The sequence below is a fragment of the Mauremys reevesii genome, linkage group 23 (assembly GCF_016161935.1).
Source record: "Mauremys reevesii isolate NIE-2019 linkage group 23, ASM1616193v1, whole genome shotgun sequence".
Lineage (NCBI taxonomy): Eukaryota > Metazoa > Chordata > Testudines > Geoemydidae > Mauremys > Mauremys reevesii.
The window spans coordinates 4,578,351-4,595,413 of NC_052645.1; the positions used below are offsets into that span (position 1 = coordinate 4,578,351).

At 44.2% G+C, this 17,063-nt stretch overlaps 1 protein-coding gene across 3 annotated transcripts in view; it reads left to right on the top strand.

Annotated features, from left to right (window-relative positions):
- Window positions 1-1,450: 1,450 nt before the first annotated feature.
- Window positions 1,451-17,063, top strand: part of RLF (RLF zinc finger) — a 117,427-nt gene continuing 101,814 nt past the window's right edge. For 2 of the 3 annotated variants that reach the window (XM_039511425.1, XM_039511426.1), the window contains exons 1-2: window positions 1,459-1,722; window positions 5,297-5,451. In XM_039511425.1, coding sequence (XP_039367359.1) covers window positions 1,498-1,722; window positions 5,297-5,451 — 380 coding nt within the window. In that variant the 5' untranslated portion in view covers window positions 1,459-1,497. Of the gene's footprint in view, window positions 1,723-5,296; window positions 5,452-17,063 lie in introns of all 3 variants that reach the window. The other variant, XM_039511427.1, reaches the window with a different exon arrangement.

A 17,063-nucleotide genomic window follows, 5' to 3' on the forward strand; every position in this document is an offset into this window, starting at 1 on the left:
GTGGGTGAGGTTTAGGTTGGATATTAGGAAAAACTTTTTCATTAGGAGGGTGGTGAAGCACTGGAATGGGTTACCTAGGGAGGTGGTGGAATCTCCTTCCTTAGAGGTTTTTAAGGTCAGGCTTGAGAAAGCCCTGGCTGGGATGATTTAGTTGGCAACTGGTCCTGCTTTGAGCAGGGGGTTGGACAAGATGACCTCCTGAGGTCCCTTCCCACCCTGTTAGTCTATGATTCTATTACTGTGAACCCACCACGTGCTGTCCTCCGAGACACAGCAGCAGTGCCATGAACCCACCGCCTGCTGGACTGTGAGAGACAGCACATTGCCACCGTGAACACAATGCTTGCTGGCCTGATATACAGTAGCAATAGTGCCATCAACCCACCACCTGCCAGCCTAAGTGATATTTGGGAAGCGCTGCCAGGAACCCACCCCCTTATGAATTCTGATATACAGTGGCTAGGGTGCCCAGATGTCCCAGTTTTTGGGTCTTTTTCTTATATAGGCTCCTATTACCCCCCCACCCCCGGTCCTGATTTTTCACACTTGCTCTCTGGTCACCCTAACAGCAGCATGGTACTATGAACCCGCTGCCTGCTGTCCTCTGAGATACAGCGGCAATAGTGCCATGAGCCTGCCGCCTCATAGCTTCTGAGATGCAGTGGCAGTGGTGCTATGAATGCACTAACATCTGGCCTCTGAGATATAACTTAGATAATTTTTCTTCAAGGTTCCCAAGACACAGACCAGGTTTTCATCTCGAGGCCAAAAGACCAATAATATCAAGACAACTGATCACGGCCTTGGATAGGCCAAGAGACTACTCACCCCATCTGAGCTCAAAGAGCATAGCACAATGAACCCACCTCCTGCTGGTCTAAGAGAGAAGATGGAAACGGTGTCATGAACCCACCGCATGCTGGCCGCTGAGCTACAGCAGAATTGGCTCTCAGGGCCTTTTGCTGGCAGGCCACCTAGGTCCATGGCTTCCAGGCTTATGATACACAAGCATTGGCAGGGGCGCTGGAACAATTTTTATAGTGGGATGCTGAGAGCCACTGAACCAAACTGCAAACCCTGGATATAATGGAACCCACTTCAAGTCAGGGGATGGCGCTCGCCCCACACCTCTAGTGCCAGCATCTATGGGCACTGGAACCCAGGCTCCATCCCTGGCCTGCCTCGCAGAAGGGGAGGGTTTGGGGAGAGGCGTGGTAGTAAGATAATCAGGGCGACCACTCCTCGCCCACTTCCCCAGCCCTCACCGGTCGCAGCGCACGGCTCCCCCCGCCTGTGAGCCGCGGCGGCTGGGGGTCACTCTAGCAGCGCGTCCTAGCGGGAGGGTTGAGGGCGGAGCCAACAAACGTGTCAACAATATCGCGCCGTTTTAGAACGTCACCTATTTAAACGTTTTGCTGGTTTGGCGTGTTCCCTGGTCACGTGGTTTCGAAAACGATTGGTGTTGCCAGTCACGTGTGAGTCATGTGACTCCGTTCCATGGCGATGAGGTCATCAGCGGTGGCTCCTGATCACGTGATCACTGCCTACGCGCGGTGGGGACGGGTGCAGATGGCGGACGCAGAGGCCGAGGCGTCTCCGCGCCCCGATATGGAGCGGCCAGTGGTTGCGCTTCGTGCCCGTCTCTGGCAGTTACAGGCGGAGCTGCGTGAGCAGGAGGTGTCGGAGTCTTCGTCTCGGACCTACTGCCGGGGGTTCTGCCAGGTGGGAGCCGAGCCGAGCCGGGCCCGGCGGGCGGGCGGGCGGGCAGCCGCGGGGCCCGGGGGTCCCGCACGGAGCATCGCGGCCGGGGGCTGTGGGCCCGAGCACGCAGCGGCTAGAGTCCCTTGTGGAGTGGGGCAGCCTTCGCCTTAGGCCGCACAGCGCTTGTCTGGCAGGTGTGGTGCGGGAGCCTTCTCGCCGTGGGAGCGCGGCAGCTCAGCGGGGGTGTGTGGGGAAAGCCTGTCGCCGCCAGCGCTGCAGCGCAGAGGCGTCAATCCGGGCGAGCTAGGCGTTTAGAAATACCCCTTTTTGAGCTTTTGTGTTGGCGAGTGTAACCTTGCTTCCCAGCCAGCGGTGGAGGAGAACTGTGTTATTTGGAGTTTCTTCCTATTCTAATGCATGAGATACTTTGCATTTAAAGTGTTAAATTTGTGCGCGCAATTGAGCAGTATTGTTTGTGCGTGCTGTGAGGTTGTATTTTTGCCCTCGAATGGGTGCCCCCGAATGTAAGCTTTCTTTTAAGAGAAAATGTTTCGCTTTTCCCTTGTCAACTTTAAGTGTGGCAGTGTTGTCTTAGTTAATAGTTCTGAGGAAGTTTTAAATCTCAAACGTACAATTTAAATGTCAACATTGTTAACTATTTTGGTGCTCATTTCAGGTGAAACATCTAGCTAATGCCATTACCTGTAATAGCTAACTGCATGCTTGGGTACAGAATTCTCCAGATGTTTCTTTGAGTATTAATGTGGTTGTGTTTGTTGTTACAACAATTTGCATCATATTGAAAATGCAAGAACCTAGTAAGATGTTTTTAATATCAAAGTAATTAAATGAATTTTGTTCTCTTTGTAGTCAATATAAGTAAAATTATTTATTTAAAGAAAATTGCTACAGAATTTCTAGCCTGGCATCAGAGTGCTAGAGCACTCGGGCAATTTGAAGCAGAATACATCCATTTTGCTGTGGATTATTGCCTTGTCATCAAACCATAGGCAGCTTTTGATCTGTGAACTTGACATGACAAATAGTTTGGAGATGGCTGTGTGGATTTTGGAAGGTTCTTGGATCAGAAGATCAGAGATACTATTTCTGTGTTCAGTATCAATTCAAATTTTGTATTACACCTGTTGTAATTGGCAATGGTTAGGGAAAGAATAAGTCAAAACAATTCTCTAACTAGGTATTTGTTATTTCAAAAGTATTTAAACCTTCTCACTATGCATTCCAGAATAATGTTAGTATAGTATAGGGGTGCAGTTACTTGATAAAATATATAGGTTCAAAGATTTTTAAGGACAGCAAGAACTATTGTGTTGATCTTTTTTGACTTCCTGCATAATGCGGGCCATAGAATTTCTCCTAGTAATTTCTTTAGCAAACCCATAATGTCATTTTGAAAGATACAGGGGAGCTTTGTCCTATAGAATTACTTTGTTATAACTACATCACTCAGAGGTGTAAAAAATAAATGTACCTGAGCGACATAGTTATACTGACTTATGTTCAGATGTAGACAGCACTGTGTCATTGTGAGAGCTTCTTCTGCTGACATAGCTGTCTTCCTTCAGCACAGTGTGTCTTCATTAAAGCACTACAGTGGCACAGCTGCATTGATGCAGTGTTTTAAGTGTAGACTTGCCCACAGTCTCAGTTTAAAGACTTCAAGTGGAGAATCCACCACATCTCTAGGTAAATTGTTCCAATGGTCAGTTACCCTGAGAGTTAAACTTTGTACATTATTTCTAGTCCAAATTTGCTTATATTCAACTCTTAGTCTTTGGATCTTGTTCTGCTTTTATCTCATAGGAGAGAGCTCTTTAATTTGTCTTCTCCTCATGTGTCTGTATTTCTGTGGCTGGATCCAAGCTGTGCCTGCGCAGCCTCTTCTCCCCACAGACTGAGGAGATCCAACACCTGAGCACTCCGGATGGGGAGTGTGTCTGCAATGTGTAGCCAGTATGGTCAGTTGGGCAAACAGGAAATGGAATTTCAAAAATTCACAGGGCTTTAAAGTGGAGTAGTGTGTACCTGGCCATTAAGCAGTGGAGTTCAAAACAGTGACCAGAGCAGTCAAAGTGGGGCATTGTGAGACACCTCCTGGAGGCCACTAAAAATCAATCTAAGGGCTTGGCTACACTTACAAATTTGCAGCGCTGCAGCAGGGTGTGAAAACACACCCTCTGCAGCGCTGCAAATTGCGGCGCTACAAAGCGCCAGTGTAGTCAAAGCCCCAGCGCTGGGAGCCGTGCTCCCAGCGCTGTCGGTTATTCCCCACAGGGAGGTAGAGTACGGCAGCGCTGGGAGAGTTTTCTCCCAGCGCTGGCGCTTTGACTACACTTAGCGCTTCAAAGCGCTGCCGCGGCAGCGCTTCGAAATGCAAGTGTAGCCAAAGCCTAAGTAACACTATCTAGATCTACACTATACTGCATCAACCTAACTATATTGACTACGCCGCTCATGGAGGTAGAGTTAAGTCAGCATAGTGGGTGAGTTATGTCAGCGGGAATGAAACTTTAGTGTAGGCACTTATGTCAAAGTAAGTTGCCTTGCATCCAATGAACTCTAGGTTTCAAGTTGGCTGTATTTAGGCTTTGGACTTCTTTTTTTTAATAATTTCAGTGGGTAATATCAATGTTTATTTTGAAGCTTTTTTTATGAATTTGAATTTTCACAGTTGTGGCAGATTGTCAGACAAATATTTAATGACATTCAAAAAGTTAAAGCTTTATAATGGATAAAAGACACATCAACATCACGTGTTAAAATATACAAAGTAAATATCCTTAAATCAAACTCTTAAGTTCTCAAGCAGTATTTTTCTTTCTTTGCCTATCTGTAAATTTTGATTGTGTATATTGTGAAATCGATGTTTAGCAATAAATATTTACTCACTTAATAAACCCCCAACCCTCTAATTGTGGTAGGCCTAGCTGTATTGCATTGCTCATGCACAAGGTGGCAGAGCTATGGATGCATGATTCCTCTTTGAGAAGTACCGCTTAACAGTGGCATCACTTTGAGTTCTATGATGATTCTCTACCAGTGACTTTGTATCCATTTTGTGAAGGTGATGAAATGTTTATACTATCTAATAGCATTGTAATCTTGCTGTGTAATTTTAAAGTATTTTATTTTGCTTGTGAAATCTCACTAGCAATGAAGATCCTGCTCTGTTACACTTGGGTATCCCTGTTGATTTCAAAGGAGTTGCATAGTGAAGTTGAGGGCAGAATTTACCCCTGCTACTGGATCTTAGTTAACAGTTCTTCTAATTCATGAGTCACTATAGAATCTAGTTCACTCTGAAGTAGATAATTTGCCATGCTAACAGGATTAAAATTAGTAAAAGTAATTCAATGCTTATTTTTAATATTTTTTTATCTTAGGAGACTACATATGGAAAACTTCCGTTGAGCAAAAATTTGCCATTTTCCCAGTCACTTTTTATAGTGGAAATTTGTCTTTTCCGTGATTTTTTTTTATGAAGTAGTCTTAATATTGCTATAATGTATATTTTTGCATTTAGATATAAAATTTCATATGAAAATTTTAATAAAAAAAACTTGTTTTCTTTCAGACATTATTACAGAATGCTGGAAACCGGGGTGCAACCGAACATATTTTGCCTTTTTTGGAAGTGTATCGAATCTCCATCCAAAGCTTTGCTAATGCACGACCATACTTGACTACGGAATGTGAAGATGTCCTTTTGGTACTTGGCAGGCTAGTACTGTAAGTTTAATTTGGTGTACTAATCTCTTAAAATGAGTACAAAATAGAATCTCATTACTTTGCAGATTACCAAATTTTGCAAATCTGTGAGTGAGCAATAAAAAAAAATTGTTCTTGTACTTAAATTTTAATTTGATAATTGTAGTTCTAATTATGCTCAATGTATTTCAGTATGTTTTGCTAAATTAAGTATCTTCAACCCCCACCCCCAGGCCAGCTGCAGTCCCCCCCCGCCCCTCCAGCACAGACACTCATACCCCCTACCCTCCTAGAGCCTAGCTATGGTTCTCCCTCCTGCCCAGACACTTATACCCCCTTTTCATTATTTCTTGTTGGTAGTGATTTTCACTTCCTGTCTGATGTGATGCGGTCACTAACATGAGGCTCTGATCTGAAGGGAGTTCATGTCTGTGTTCTTTCCCAGGTTTGCAAAAGGATGCTTGCATATGGCTGTTGCTGCAGCAACAAACCTGAAACTGTTGAAAATAGAGACAGGGGAATGCTTGTGTGTGTCTGGTGTGGCTACTGAGCTCACACAAGGGATAGGAAAAGCCTTCTAATATCTTTTTACAAAGAGATTTAAATGCTACATACATTTAAAAGGAGGATCTTTACCTTTACAAAACCCCAAACTGACTATGACTTCACTGTATGAAGTGGAGTGCAGTTATTGAATAGGATAACATATTTTGAACAACTGTTCTTTAGTTTTGTTCATAAAGAATCATGCTTAGGCAGAGACCAAGTCTGGGAAATGTCAGCCAGACCTGAAGAAGAGCTCTATGTAAGCTCCAAAGCTTGTCTCCTTCACTAATAGAGTTTGGTCTAATAAAATGTTACCTCGCCCACCTTATCTGTCTAGCCTAAAAGGAGAAAGTGTGGGCAAGTTCTGAGCACTTCTTAAAACATAAGACTAGCCATACTGGGTCAGACCACTGGTCCATCTAGCCCAGTATCTTGTCTTCTGACAGTAGCCAGTGCCAGATGCTTCAGAGGGAATGAACAGAACAGGGCAATTATCCACTGATCTGTCCCATCGTCCAGACCCAGCTTCAGCAGTTGGAAGTTTAGGGACACCCAGAGCATGGCGTTGTCCCTGACCATGTTGGCTAATAGCAATTGTTGGTCTCTCCTCCATGAATTTATCTAATTCTTTTTTGAACTCAGTTGTACTTTTAGTCTTTACAACATCTGCTGGCAATGAATTTCAGTGGTTGACTGTGTGTTCTGTGAAGAAGTGCTTATACTGAGCCTTTATACTGGAAATAGTCAGGCAATCTTAATTGTAGCTGTTGCTTTGCGCTTCACGTATTTGCAAAATTGTAAGTGTTTTGGGTTTGGTTGCATGTAAGCATAAGAGTACCGGAGGCAGAGTTAAGTGTAGGAAAAACTACATTTTTTTTTCAACTTTATCGTAGACATTTTCTGATTTTTTTTTGATGGCTTAACTGTACAACTTTGTTAAATTCCCATAGTTTAATTTCCATTAAGTAATTAGAAGGGAGAACCAGATGTCACTAGTCCTCTAACAAGCACCAGCTAGCAAAGACAATAGATGTCTGTCTGATGATCTGTGTAGAAGTAACAGAGATCAAAGGTGAAACAGGGCCTTAGTATCATAGGGACACTTTGTATCATACACATTTCCTTCTCTATATGTTATGGATCTTAACTGCATACAACGTCTTGGCCCTTGGTCAATTCATTAGGCCTCTTGTCCCTTTCACCTGCTATCTTCTCCCTTTCCTTCACACATAATTTGTTTTAAAACAATTCCTTGCCATTTAAATAATCTGTGGCCTAGTTAGGGTATGTCTACACTACAAAATTAGGTTGATTTTCTAAAAATCAACTTCTATAAATTGATTTTATAGTTGATTGTGTATGTCCCCACTAAGCGCATTAAGTCGGCGAAGTGCGTCCTCACTACCATGGCTAGCATCGACTCACGGAGCGGTGAGCACTGTGGGAAGCTATTTGACAGTTCCCGCAGTTTCCGCTGCCCATTGAAATTCTGGGTTAAGCTCCCAATGTCTGATGGGGCAAAAACATTCTCGTGGGTGGTTTTGGGTACATGTCAGTCTCCCCTCCCTCCATGAAAGCAACTGCAGACAATCATTTCGCATCTTTTTTCCTGGCTTACCCGTGCAGATGCCATAGCATGGCAAGCATGGAGCCTGCTCAGCTCACCACTGCTGTTGAGAGCATTGTAAACACTTCACACATTATACTGCAGTATGTGCAGAACCTGGCTAAGAGATGGCAGCATGAGGAGGATTGTGAGGAGCACATGGACACAGACGTTCCTGAAAGCACGGGATGTGGCAATTGGGACAACTTGGCGGCAGTAGGGCTGGTTGATACAGTGGAACGCCGATTCTGGGCCCGGCAAACTAGCGCAGACTGGTGGGACTGCATAGTGTTGCAAGTATGAGATGATTCCCAGTGGCTGCCACTTTCCTGGAACTCTGAGAGTTGCTTTCCCCCACCCTGATGTGCAGGAATACCAAGATGAGAGCTGCCCTGATAGTTGAGAAGCAAGTGGCAATAGCCCTGTGGAAGCTTGCAACACCTGACTGTTACCGGTCAGTCGGGAATCAATTTGGAGTGGGCAAATCTGCTGTGGGGACTGCTGTGATTCAAGTAGCCAATGCAATCACTGACGTTCTGCTATCAGGGTAGTGACTCTGGGAAATGTGCAAGTCCTAGTAGATGTATTTGCTGCAATCGGTTTCCCTAACTGTGGTGGGGCGATAAACAGAATGCATATCCCTATCTTGGCATTGGACCACCTTGCCAACCAGTACATAAACTGCAAGGGCTACTTCTCAGTGGTGCTACAAGCACTGGTGGATCACAAGGGACGTTTCACCGACATCTACTTGGAATGGCTGGGAACGGTGCATGACACTCTCATCTTTAGGAACTCGGGGCTGTTTGAGCAGCTGCAAGAAGGGACTTACGTCCCAGACCAGAAAATTACTGTTGGAGATGTTGAAATGCCAATAGTTATCCTTGGAGACTCAGCCTACTCCTTGCTTCCATGGCTCATAAAGCCGTACGCAGGCAGCCTGGACAGTAGTAATGAGCAGTGCAACTAGAGGCTGAGTAAGTGCAGAATGGTGGTAGAGTGTGCCTTTGGACGTTTAAAAGCTCCCTGGCACTGTTTGCTGGCTAGGTTAGACCTCAGTGCAACCAATATTCCCATTATTACTGCTTGCTGTGTGCTCCATAATATCTGAGAGTAAAGGGGAGAGGTTTATGGCAGGGTGGGAGGTCATGGGATAAAAGGGAAGGTCCTTTCATGGATTAAGAACTGGTTAAAAGACAGGGAACAAAGGGTAGGAATTAATGGTAAATTCTCAGAATGGAGAGGGGTAACTAGTGGTGTTCCCCAAGGGTCAGTCCTAGGACCAGTCCTATTCAATTTATTCATAAATGATCTGGAGAAAGGGGTAAACAGTGAGGTGGCAAAGTTTGCAGATGATACTAAACTGCTCAAGATAGTTAAGACCAGAGCAGATTGTGAAGAACTTCAAAAAGATCCCACAAAACTAAGTGATTGGGCAACAAAATGGCAAATGAAATTTAATGTGGATAAATGTAAAGTAATGCATATTGGAAAAAATAACCCCAACTATACATACAATATGATGGGGGGCTAATTTAGCTACAACGAGTCAGGAAAAAGATCTTGGAGTCATTGTGGATAGTTCTCTGAAGATGTCCACGCAGTGTGCAGAGGCGATCAAAAAAGCAAACAGGATGTTAGGAATCATTAAAAAGGGGATAGAGAACAAGACGGAGAATATAGTATTGTCCTTATATAAATCCATGGTACGCCCACATCTCGAATACTGTGTACAGATGTGGTCTCCTCACCTCAAAAAAGATATTCTAGCACTAGAAAAGGTTCAGAAAAGGGCAACTAAAATGATTAGGGGTTTGGAGAGGGTCCCATATGAAGAAAGATTAAAGAGGCTGGGACTCCTCAGCTTGGAAAGAAGACGACTAAGGGGGGATATGATAGAGATATATAAAATCATGAGTGATGTTGAGAAAGTGGATAAGGAAAAGTTATTTACTTATTCCCATAATACAAGAACTAGGGGTCACCAAATTAAATTAATAGGCAGGAGGTTTAAAACAAATAAAAGGAAGTTCTTCTTCACGCAGTGCACAGTCAACTTGTGAAACTCCTTACCTGAGGAGGTTGTGAAGGCTAGGACTATAACAATGTTTAAAAGGGAACTGGATAAATTCATGGTGGCTAAGTCCATAAATGGCTATTAGCCAGGATGGGTAAAAATGGTGTCCCTAGCCTCTGTTCGTCAGAGGATGGAGATGGATGGCAGGAGAGAGATCACTTGATCATTGCCTATTAGGTTCACTCCCTCAGGGGCACCTGGCATTGGCCACTGTCGGTAGACAGATACTGGGCTAGATGGACCTTTGGTCTGACCCGGTACGGCTGTTCTTATGTTCTTATGTTAAGGTTGAGGCAAATCGCCTGGCTGCCAGTTTTGAACAGCTAGACACCAGGGTGATTAGAAGAGCACAGGTAGGCGCACTGCGATCAGAGAGGCTTTAAAAACCAGTTTCATGACTGGCCAGGCTATAGTGTGACAGTTGTGTTTCTCCTTGATGCAAAACCACCCCCTTCGTTGATTTTTAATTCCCTGTAAGCCAACCACCCTCCTCCCTTCAATCACAGCTGGCAAAGGAAATAAAGTCACTATTCAAGTATTAGGGGGTAGCTGTGTTAGTCTGTATCCACAAAAACAAGGAGTCTGGTGGCACCTTAAAGACTAACAGATTTATTTGGGCATAAGTTTCATGGGTAAAAAAACCTCACTTTTTCAGATGCATCTAAGAAGCGAGGTTTTTACACACAAAAGCTTATGCCCAAAGTCACTATTATTTTGAAATTCCTTCTTTATTAAAAAAACAACAAGTGTGTGTGTGTGGGGGGGAGGATAACTGATAAGGTAACCTGGGTGGGGTGGGGGAGGAGGGAAGGACAAGGCCACATTGTTTATTGTAGCCACACTACAAATCAAAACTGTTCGAATGGCAGCCTTCTGTTGCTTGGGCCATCCTCTGGAGAGGAGTGGCTGGGTGCCCAGAGCCTCTCCGCTCCCCTCCCACCCCAGCGTTCTTGGGTGTCTGGATGAGGAGGATATGGAACTTGGAGAGGAGGGCAGGCAGCTGTACAGTGGTTGCAGCGGTGGTCTGTGCTCTTGCGGGCTTTCTTGCAGTTCCACCAGATGCCTGAGCATGTCTGTTTGTTCCCCCATTAGCTTCAGTATTGCATCCTGCCTCTTCTCATCACGCTCATTTAATGCTTTCCTGGACTCTGCCACTGAATGCCTCTATGCGTTCAGCTGTGCCCTTTCCGTGCGGGAGAACTGCATGAGCTCTGAAAATGTCATCGCCAGTGCATTTTTTTCACCTTCTAATCTGCGATAATCTCAGGGACCGAGATGATAGGGGGAACATAGAAACATTTGCACCTGCAGGGGGATAAAAAGGGAGAGTAAAATATAAGATGATACATTTCTGAAAACAAAAGGGAAACTCTTTCACAGTGAATCAAGCAATTCACAGCAGACAGCACGTGTGCTTTAGGTACAAGATCACATTTTACCTTTTTATATTGAGCGCCTGCTGGTATGGTGACACATCACACTCAGCTGGACAACAGAATTAGGTTTCCAGGCAGCCATAGTAAGCCAAAAGGTACATGGATTTGGCTTCCAACGCCTTCATAACATGTAGGAATGTTTTCAAACTGCAGCGCCCTCCTTTCCCATAGCAAGTAATGCCGGTTGGGTTTGCCATTTAAAAGGAGAGTGCACTTTTCGGGTGGATGTGCCACTCCTCTGCGTGGCTATTTGGGATGATCTCTTCACCCCTTCCCCCGCTGCATGGCTATTCTCAGAGATGATCCCTTTTAGCCAGGTGCAAACAGCCCATTTCACTGTGACTAGTTTGGAATGTAAGGCTGTGACCATACACTTCCCAGGTTATGGCTGCCTCTGCCACTTAGCTGAAGGCCTTAGCCTAAGAACAGGGCCTCAGGCTGTCACAGTAAGAGAAGGCACTTACACAGACAGACAGTGACTTTTTGATTCATTCTTTTATACCTCTATAACTAGCTTAGTGATAAGAATACACCTAAATTCTTAAAGGGGTCCTTTTACTGTTCCCTTACAAAAAATCCCCTATTTCAACCAGGTGAGCATGAATAATATCACTCTCCTGCGGCTAACACAGAAATATTGCTTGAATGCGACCAAAACCCAGGACCATTTGCTGCCATGCTTTGTGCTGCAATGATTCCAGACTACTTGCTACTGGCTTGGCGTGGTAAAGTGTCCTACTGTGGAGGTTTCCCCAGAAACCTTCTGCAAAGGCTTTCAGAGTACCTCCAGGAGAGCTTCATGGAGATGTCCCTGGAGGATTCCCGCTCCATCCCCAGACACGTTAAAAGACTTTTCCAGTGGCTGTACTGGCCATGAATGTATCCCAAGTCTTCAGGGCAAATCAAACATTAAACATTATTGCTTTTAAACCCTGTACTGTAGTTACAAATGTGCACTCACAGGAGGTGCCTTTTCCACCTTCAGGGTCAGGGATCCTTGGGAGGGTATTGGCTCCAGGTGATGAAAAGGTTCTGGCTGCCAGGGAGAACTGATTCACCACTTGCCATTCTCTTCCTCCTCTTCCTCATCCACAAAATCCTCCTCCGTGTTGCATGAGACTCTCCCCTTGCAGGTGTCCATGGACAGTGGTAGGGTCCACCCCAGAATGCTGTGCAGCTGATCATAGAAGCGGCATGTATGGGGCTCTGACCCAGAGCAAGCGTTTGTCTCCTTTTGTTTTTTGGTAGGCTTGCCTGAGCGCCTCAATTTTTTTTCACGCAGCACTGCTGTGTGTCCCTGTTGTAGCCTCTGTCCATCATGCTCTGTGCAATTTTGACATATATATTATTTCTTCTTTTTGATCAGAGTTCGGCCTGCACAGATTCTTCTCCCCATACAGCAATCAGATCCAGTGTCTCCTGTTCGCTCCATGCTGGAGCTCGTTTGCGATTCTGGGGGGACTGCATGGTCACCTGTGCTGTGGAGCTCACCACACTGACCAAACAGGAAATGAAATTTAAAAGTTCTTGGGGCTTTTCCTGTGTACCTGGCTAGTGCATCGGAGTTGAAAGTGCTGTCCGAAGCAGTCACGTTTGGGGTAGTGCACACGCAAATTCTACCCAGCAAGGTCAATTTTAGCACTACTCCCCTCATCGGGGAGGAGTACAGAAGTTGATTTTAAGAGCCCTTTAAGAGCTTCTGACTAAGAGCCCTTTAGATCGATGGAACAGGGTTGCTTAGACCTAACACGGCTAAATTTGACTTAACCCTGTAGTGTAGACCAGGGCTTAGTCTGGTGTGGACATGGATTTTTCCAAAACAATATAATTGTGCATCAATATTCAAATCTCCAGGTTTGGGATTTCATCACCATAAAGAATCTGGCAAATCACTGTGCCAACTGTGTTGTAAATGGGTAAAGGTGGGAGGTCGAAATAGAGAGAATATTTCTCTTAATTTGTCTTCCATGTTCAGTAGAATAGCTGTAGAGACTTGTCTGCTAAAGCCTTATTTACCCTTCTTGGCCTTTACCTCCATCCTTTCCTGTTGTTTTTTCTCTGCTGAATGGAATGACGAGGCTGCGGAGAAGCAGCTTTGAAATGCAGCAGTGGTGCTTCAAAAGGAACAAGCCAGGGATTCTTAAACTTAATTGCACTGTAACCCCCTTCTGACAACAAAAATTACTACATGACCCCAGGAGGGGGGACCGAAGCCTGAGCTCGCCCGAGCCCAGCGCGGCCAGAGCCCAAGCCCCTCTACCCCGGGCTGAAACCCTTGGGCTTTGGCCCTAGGAAGTGCGGCTTGGGCTTCAGCTCTGGGCGGTGGGGTCAGGCTTGGGGTCAGTCTAATGCCAGTCCTGATGACTCCATTAAAATGGGGTTGTGACTCGCTTTGGGGTCCCAACCCACAGTTTGAGAACCAACTTATTTCCCTCTGCATCCAAGTTGTACTGCTCAGTAACAACTAGGCTGCTTTAAAGTGAAGTTTCCCTATGGGGAAAGGGAGAGGAATACAGAAGAAAAGTAACAAGATATAAGAGGGAAGAATCAGGGAGGCAATAGCAATTTAAAAATTCCCCCTTCTACCAGGAGCCCAGCTGTTCTTTCAGCAACTTTGTTTGCCCACTGGCCACTTTGTAGTTTTTACCATATGAGGTGATCTCATTGGGCTCCTGATATTTTCTCATTAGAAAATGAGAACTGAAAGTAATTGCTGTGCCACAGTCTGCTGCTGAAAGTATAGCCAGGGTTGTAGATGGAAGGAGAATGGGTCTAAATAGTGCAGATAGCCTTAAAAATTATATGGGGAGCTGGTAGCGGTCACTATATTTAGGTTCTCTAATACTTTCCAATGTAAAATATTATTGAAAGTTTTTTGAGAAGGTGTCAGCACCTCAATTGTATGCAACTGGTCTTTGAAATAATGCAGGAATAAATCTTTGGGGCTTTTTGCATGTCCTGTGAAACTTTGTTCAGGTTTGGCTGAGTTGTAGGTCTTGTCTATATGACCACCTAATTCTTGATAAATAGGGGTATAAATCTACCTCATGTTAGCTTCACGTGAACTAAGTGTCTGTGTGGACCCTGCTGCCGCAAACTGAGAATTCTGTAGTGTGCTTAGATCAAAGCACCCTATGGAACTTTTAATGTGTAGTAGCAGGATCTACATGGATACTTAGTGTCCAGGAAGCTAGTGTGGAGTAGATTTACACCTCAGCCTGCTTGCAAGCTAAGCATTCATATAGCCCATACATTTTGAGGCCAGAATGGACTGTTGTGATGATCTAGTCTGACCTATATAACGTAGGCCCTAGATCTTCACTGAAAAAACTCCTCTTAGAATTAGAGCATATCTTTTTGAAAAATGAATCTTTATTGAAAGATTTCCAATAATTGAGAATCCACCGCAACCACTGGTAAGTTGGTCCAAAGGTTAATTACTCTCACTGTTAAAAATGTACATCTTATTTTATCTGAATTTGTTTACTGTCAATTTTTAGCCATTGGATCTTATTCAGTCTAGGGGGGTAATGTAGTAAAATCTCATTTTATGAGCAAGTTAATGAATGAAAGGTAAGTGGGGGTGTCATTTGATGCACAAAAATCTACATAATCATAATTTCAGTGGTGTCACGCTTTGCCATATGGCAGAAGGGACATGCTCACTGATCCCTTTCTCCCCAGCTCCATGTCCTGCAGTTGGTGGAAATTTTGATAACCCATTTCCGATGACATTGTACTGAGTTTGGTATAATTTGAAAGCCCTTTGTTCTACGAAAACAATGATACCAAACATGACAAACCTAGAACAGTTAGATAGATATATCCGTTAGGGGGCTTATTCCTTCACCCTCTCACTTCCCTGGTCCTTCTTGCATGAATAGAGAGCAACAATACCTGAAGTCTGAAGGTGCAAACAATTCGATGTTTGTTGGGGTGAACTAACAGCATGCATGATTCCAATTTCCTTTCTCAGTGTCCCCTTTCCCAGCTCTGACACCACAGAGCCTTGCCTGTGTCCCTGTTCCCATTCCACCCCCTTACTTCCTGATTGACGGCAGATTATATAGTAAAACCTGAGTTCTGCTTAGCTATACCTTAACCAATCATTTTACTGAAATTTAACCAACCAATCCTAACACATTGTAGCATAATTATTTAACCAATTATATTCCACCACCTTAATTGGTTTACACCCAACAAAGTTAATTATACAATAGACAGAAAAAGTCATAGAACCAGACAGAGATTATACAGACTAACAATAAGGAAATGGGGACTCGAGTGATAGAACAACAAAAATATGAGGATTTCACATCCCAGCTATTGATAAGTGAGTTCTTGCCAGACAGGATGCTATCAAACTAAGTTTCCTTTTACATCTTCTAGGCTCTTCCCTTTCTCTGGCAGTGATAAGCATTATCAGGACAGGACTGTATTCCTAACAGCCCAATAGCACTTTATTTCACTGTGACTAGTTTGGAATGTAAGGCTGTGACCATACACTTCCCAGGTTATGGCTGCCTCTGCCACTTAGCTGAAGGCCTTAGCCTAAGAACAGGGCCTCAGGCTGTCACAGTAAGAGAAGGCACTTAGACAGACAGTGACTTTTTGATTCATTCTTTTATACCTCTATAACTAGCTTAGTGGTAAGAATACACCTAAATTCTTAAAGTATAGGCCTTTGTAGAAAGGCCTGAATATCTATATCCTAACAATATGTTCTAGGAAATTTAATACCAGTATTCTTTGCTTATGTAAAAAAACCCACATTGATCTTGGCTAATCCAAGGGAAGTTGTCCGTGACATGTAGGACTAAAAACACTTGTTTATCAAAGTCATAATCGGTGTCATAATCAGTAGGTCACTACTGCTAGACACACTATCACGCTGATCCTCATCCACGCTGCACTTGTACTCTCCATACAAGGCAGGCTGCTGGCCAGACATTTGCAGGGTAGTGAGAATCTGGTCTTTGTACAGAAGCATTTGATTAGCTGAAGGATTGATTTGCGACCACATGGTATTTCACACATAACTGGTGTGATAAATCCATCCCTCCGAAACCCATTCATGCCTTATAGGGGAGGGTAGTTTTGGATGTGCTTAATCATCCCTGATGTGTTCTGTTGCTTGGTAATTTGCCCTTCTAATGACAAGTATAAATTCACCCTATGTCGGTGGCATATTTTTTCATTTGTCTGCTTCTTGAAAAACATCCACCAGCATAGCTCTGCAAATGTTGTAATGTTGGTCTTCAAATGTTAAACTACATATGAATGCCTCCAGTGCATTTATGTCCCCATCAGTGACTGTCTCAGCTTTTTCCAAGTACCTTCAGAGTGAGAAGGAATCTTGGGAGGCTGAATCAAATGGCTTCCAGTAAGATAATTTGGTCTTTCCAGTCAGCCTTACAGTAATGTCACATCCTGAAGGGGAGTGGAAACCTGGCAGTATGGTTGCTTTTAACGGGCCAAGTGGTAGGACCAAACCCTGAGGGATATACAGTGATTCTGTTCCTCAGAACCAGGCAGAAATATGGAATCTTGTGGAACTCGTTGGTAGCATCTCTCAGAGAGCACTAGAACATCTGTCTTGTGCCAAAATCCAGAGTAAGCACCTCCCTGTTATGTTGATGGCATGCAAGATAATTTTAGTGTCAGCCTCCTTATGGGAGCTAAGAAGAAACTCCACTGAACAGTGTGAGGCAGCAGCTTCATTACACCATGCAGTGATGAAATTCTTTGAGCAATTCACTTGCTGGAGCATTTTTCTTGCAAGGCAGTATGTGGTTAACTCGTATTTGTGCATGCATTTCAGATGCATAAGGAAAATTAACTGAACTGAGCAACCAGGCGGTATGATTGGCATGATACGTACAAGGATAATTTATTCTGGCACCTTGCGTAATGCTGATGTAAAGGCTGACCATGCTGAAATGTACCTTTCTCCTGAAATGGTGTGGTA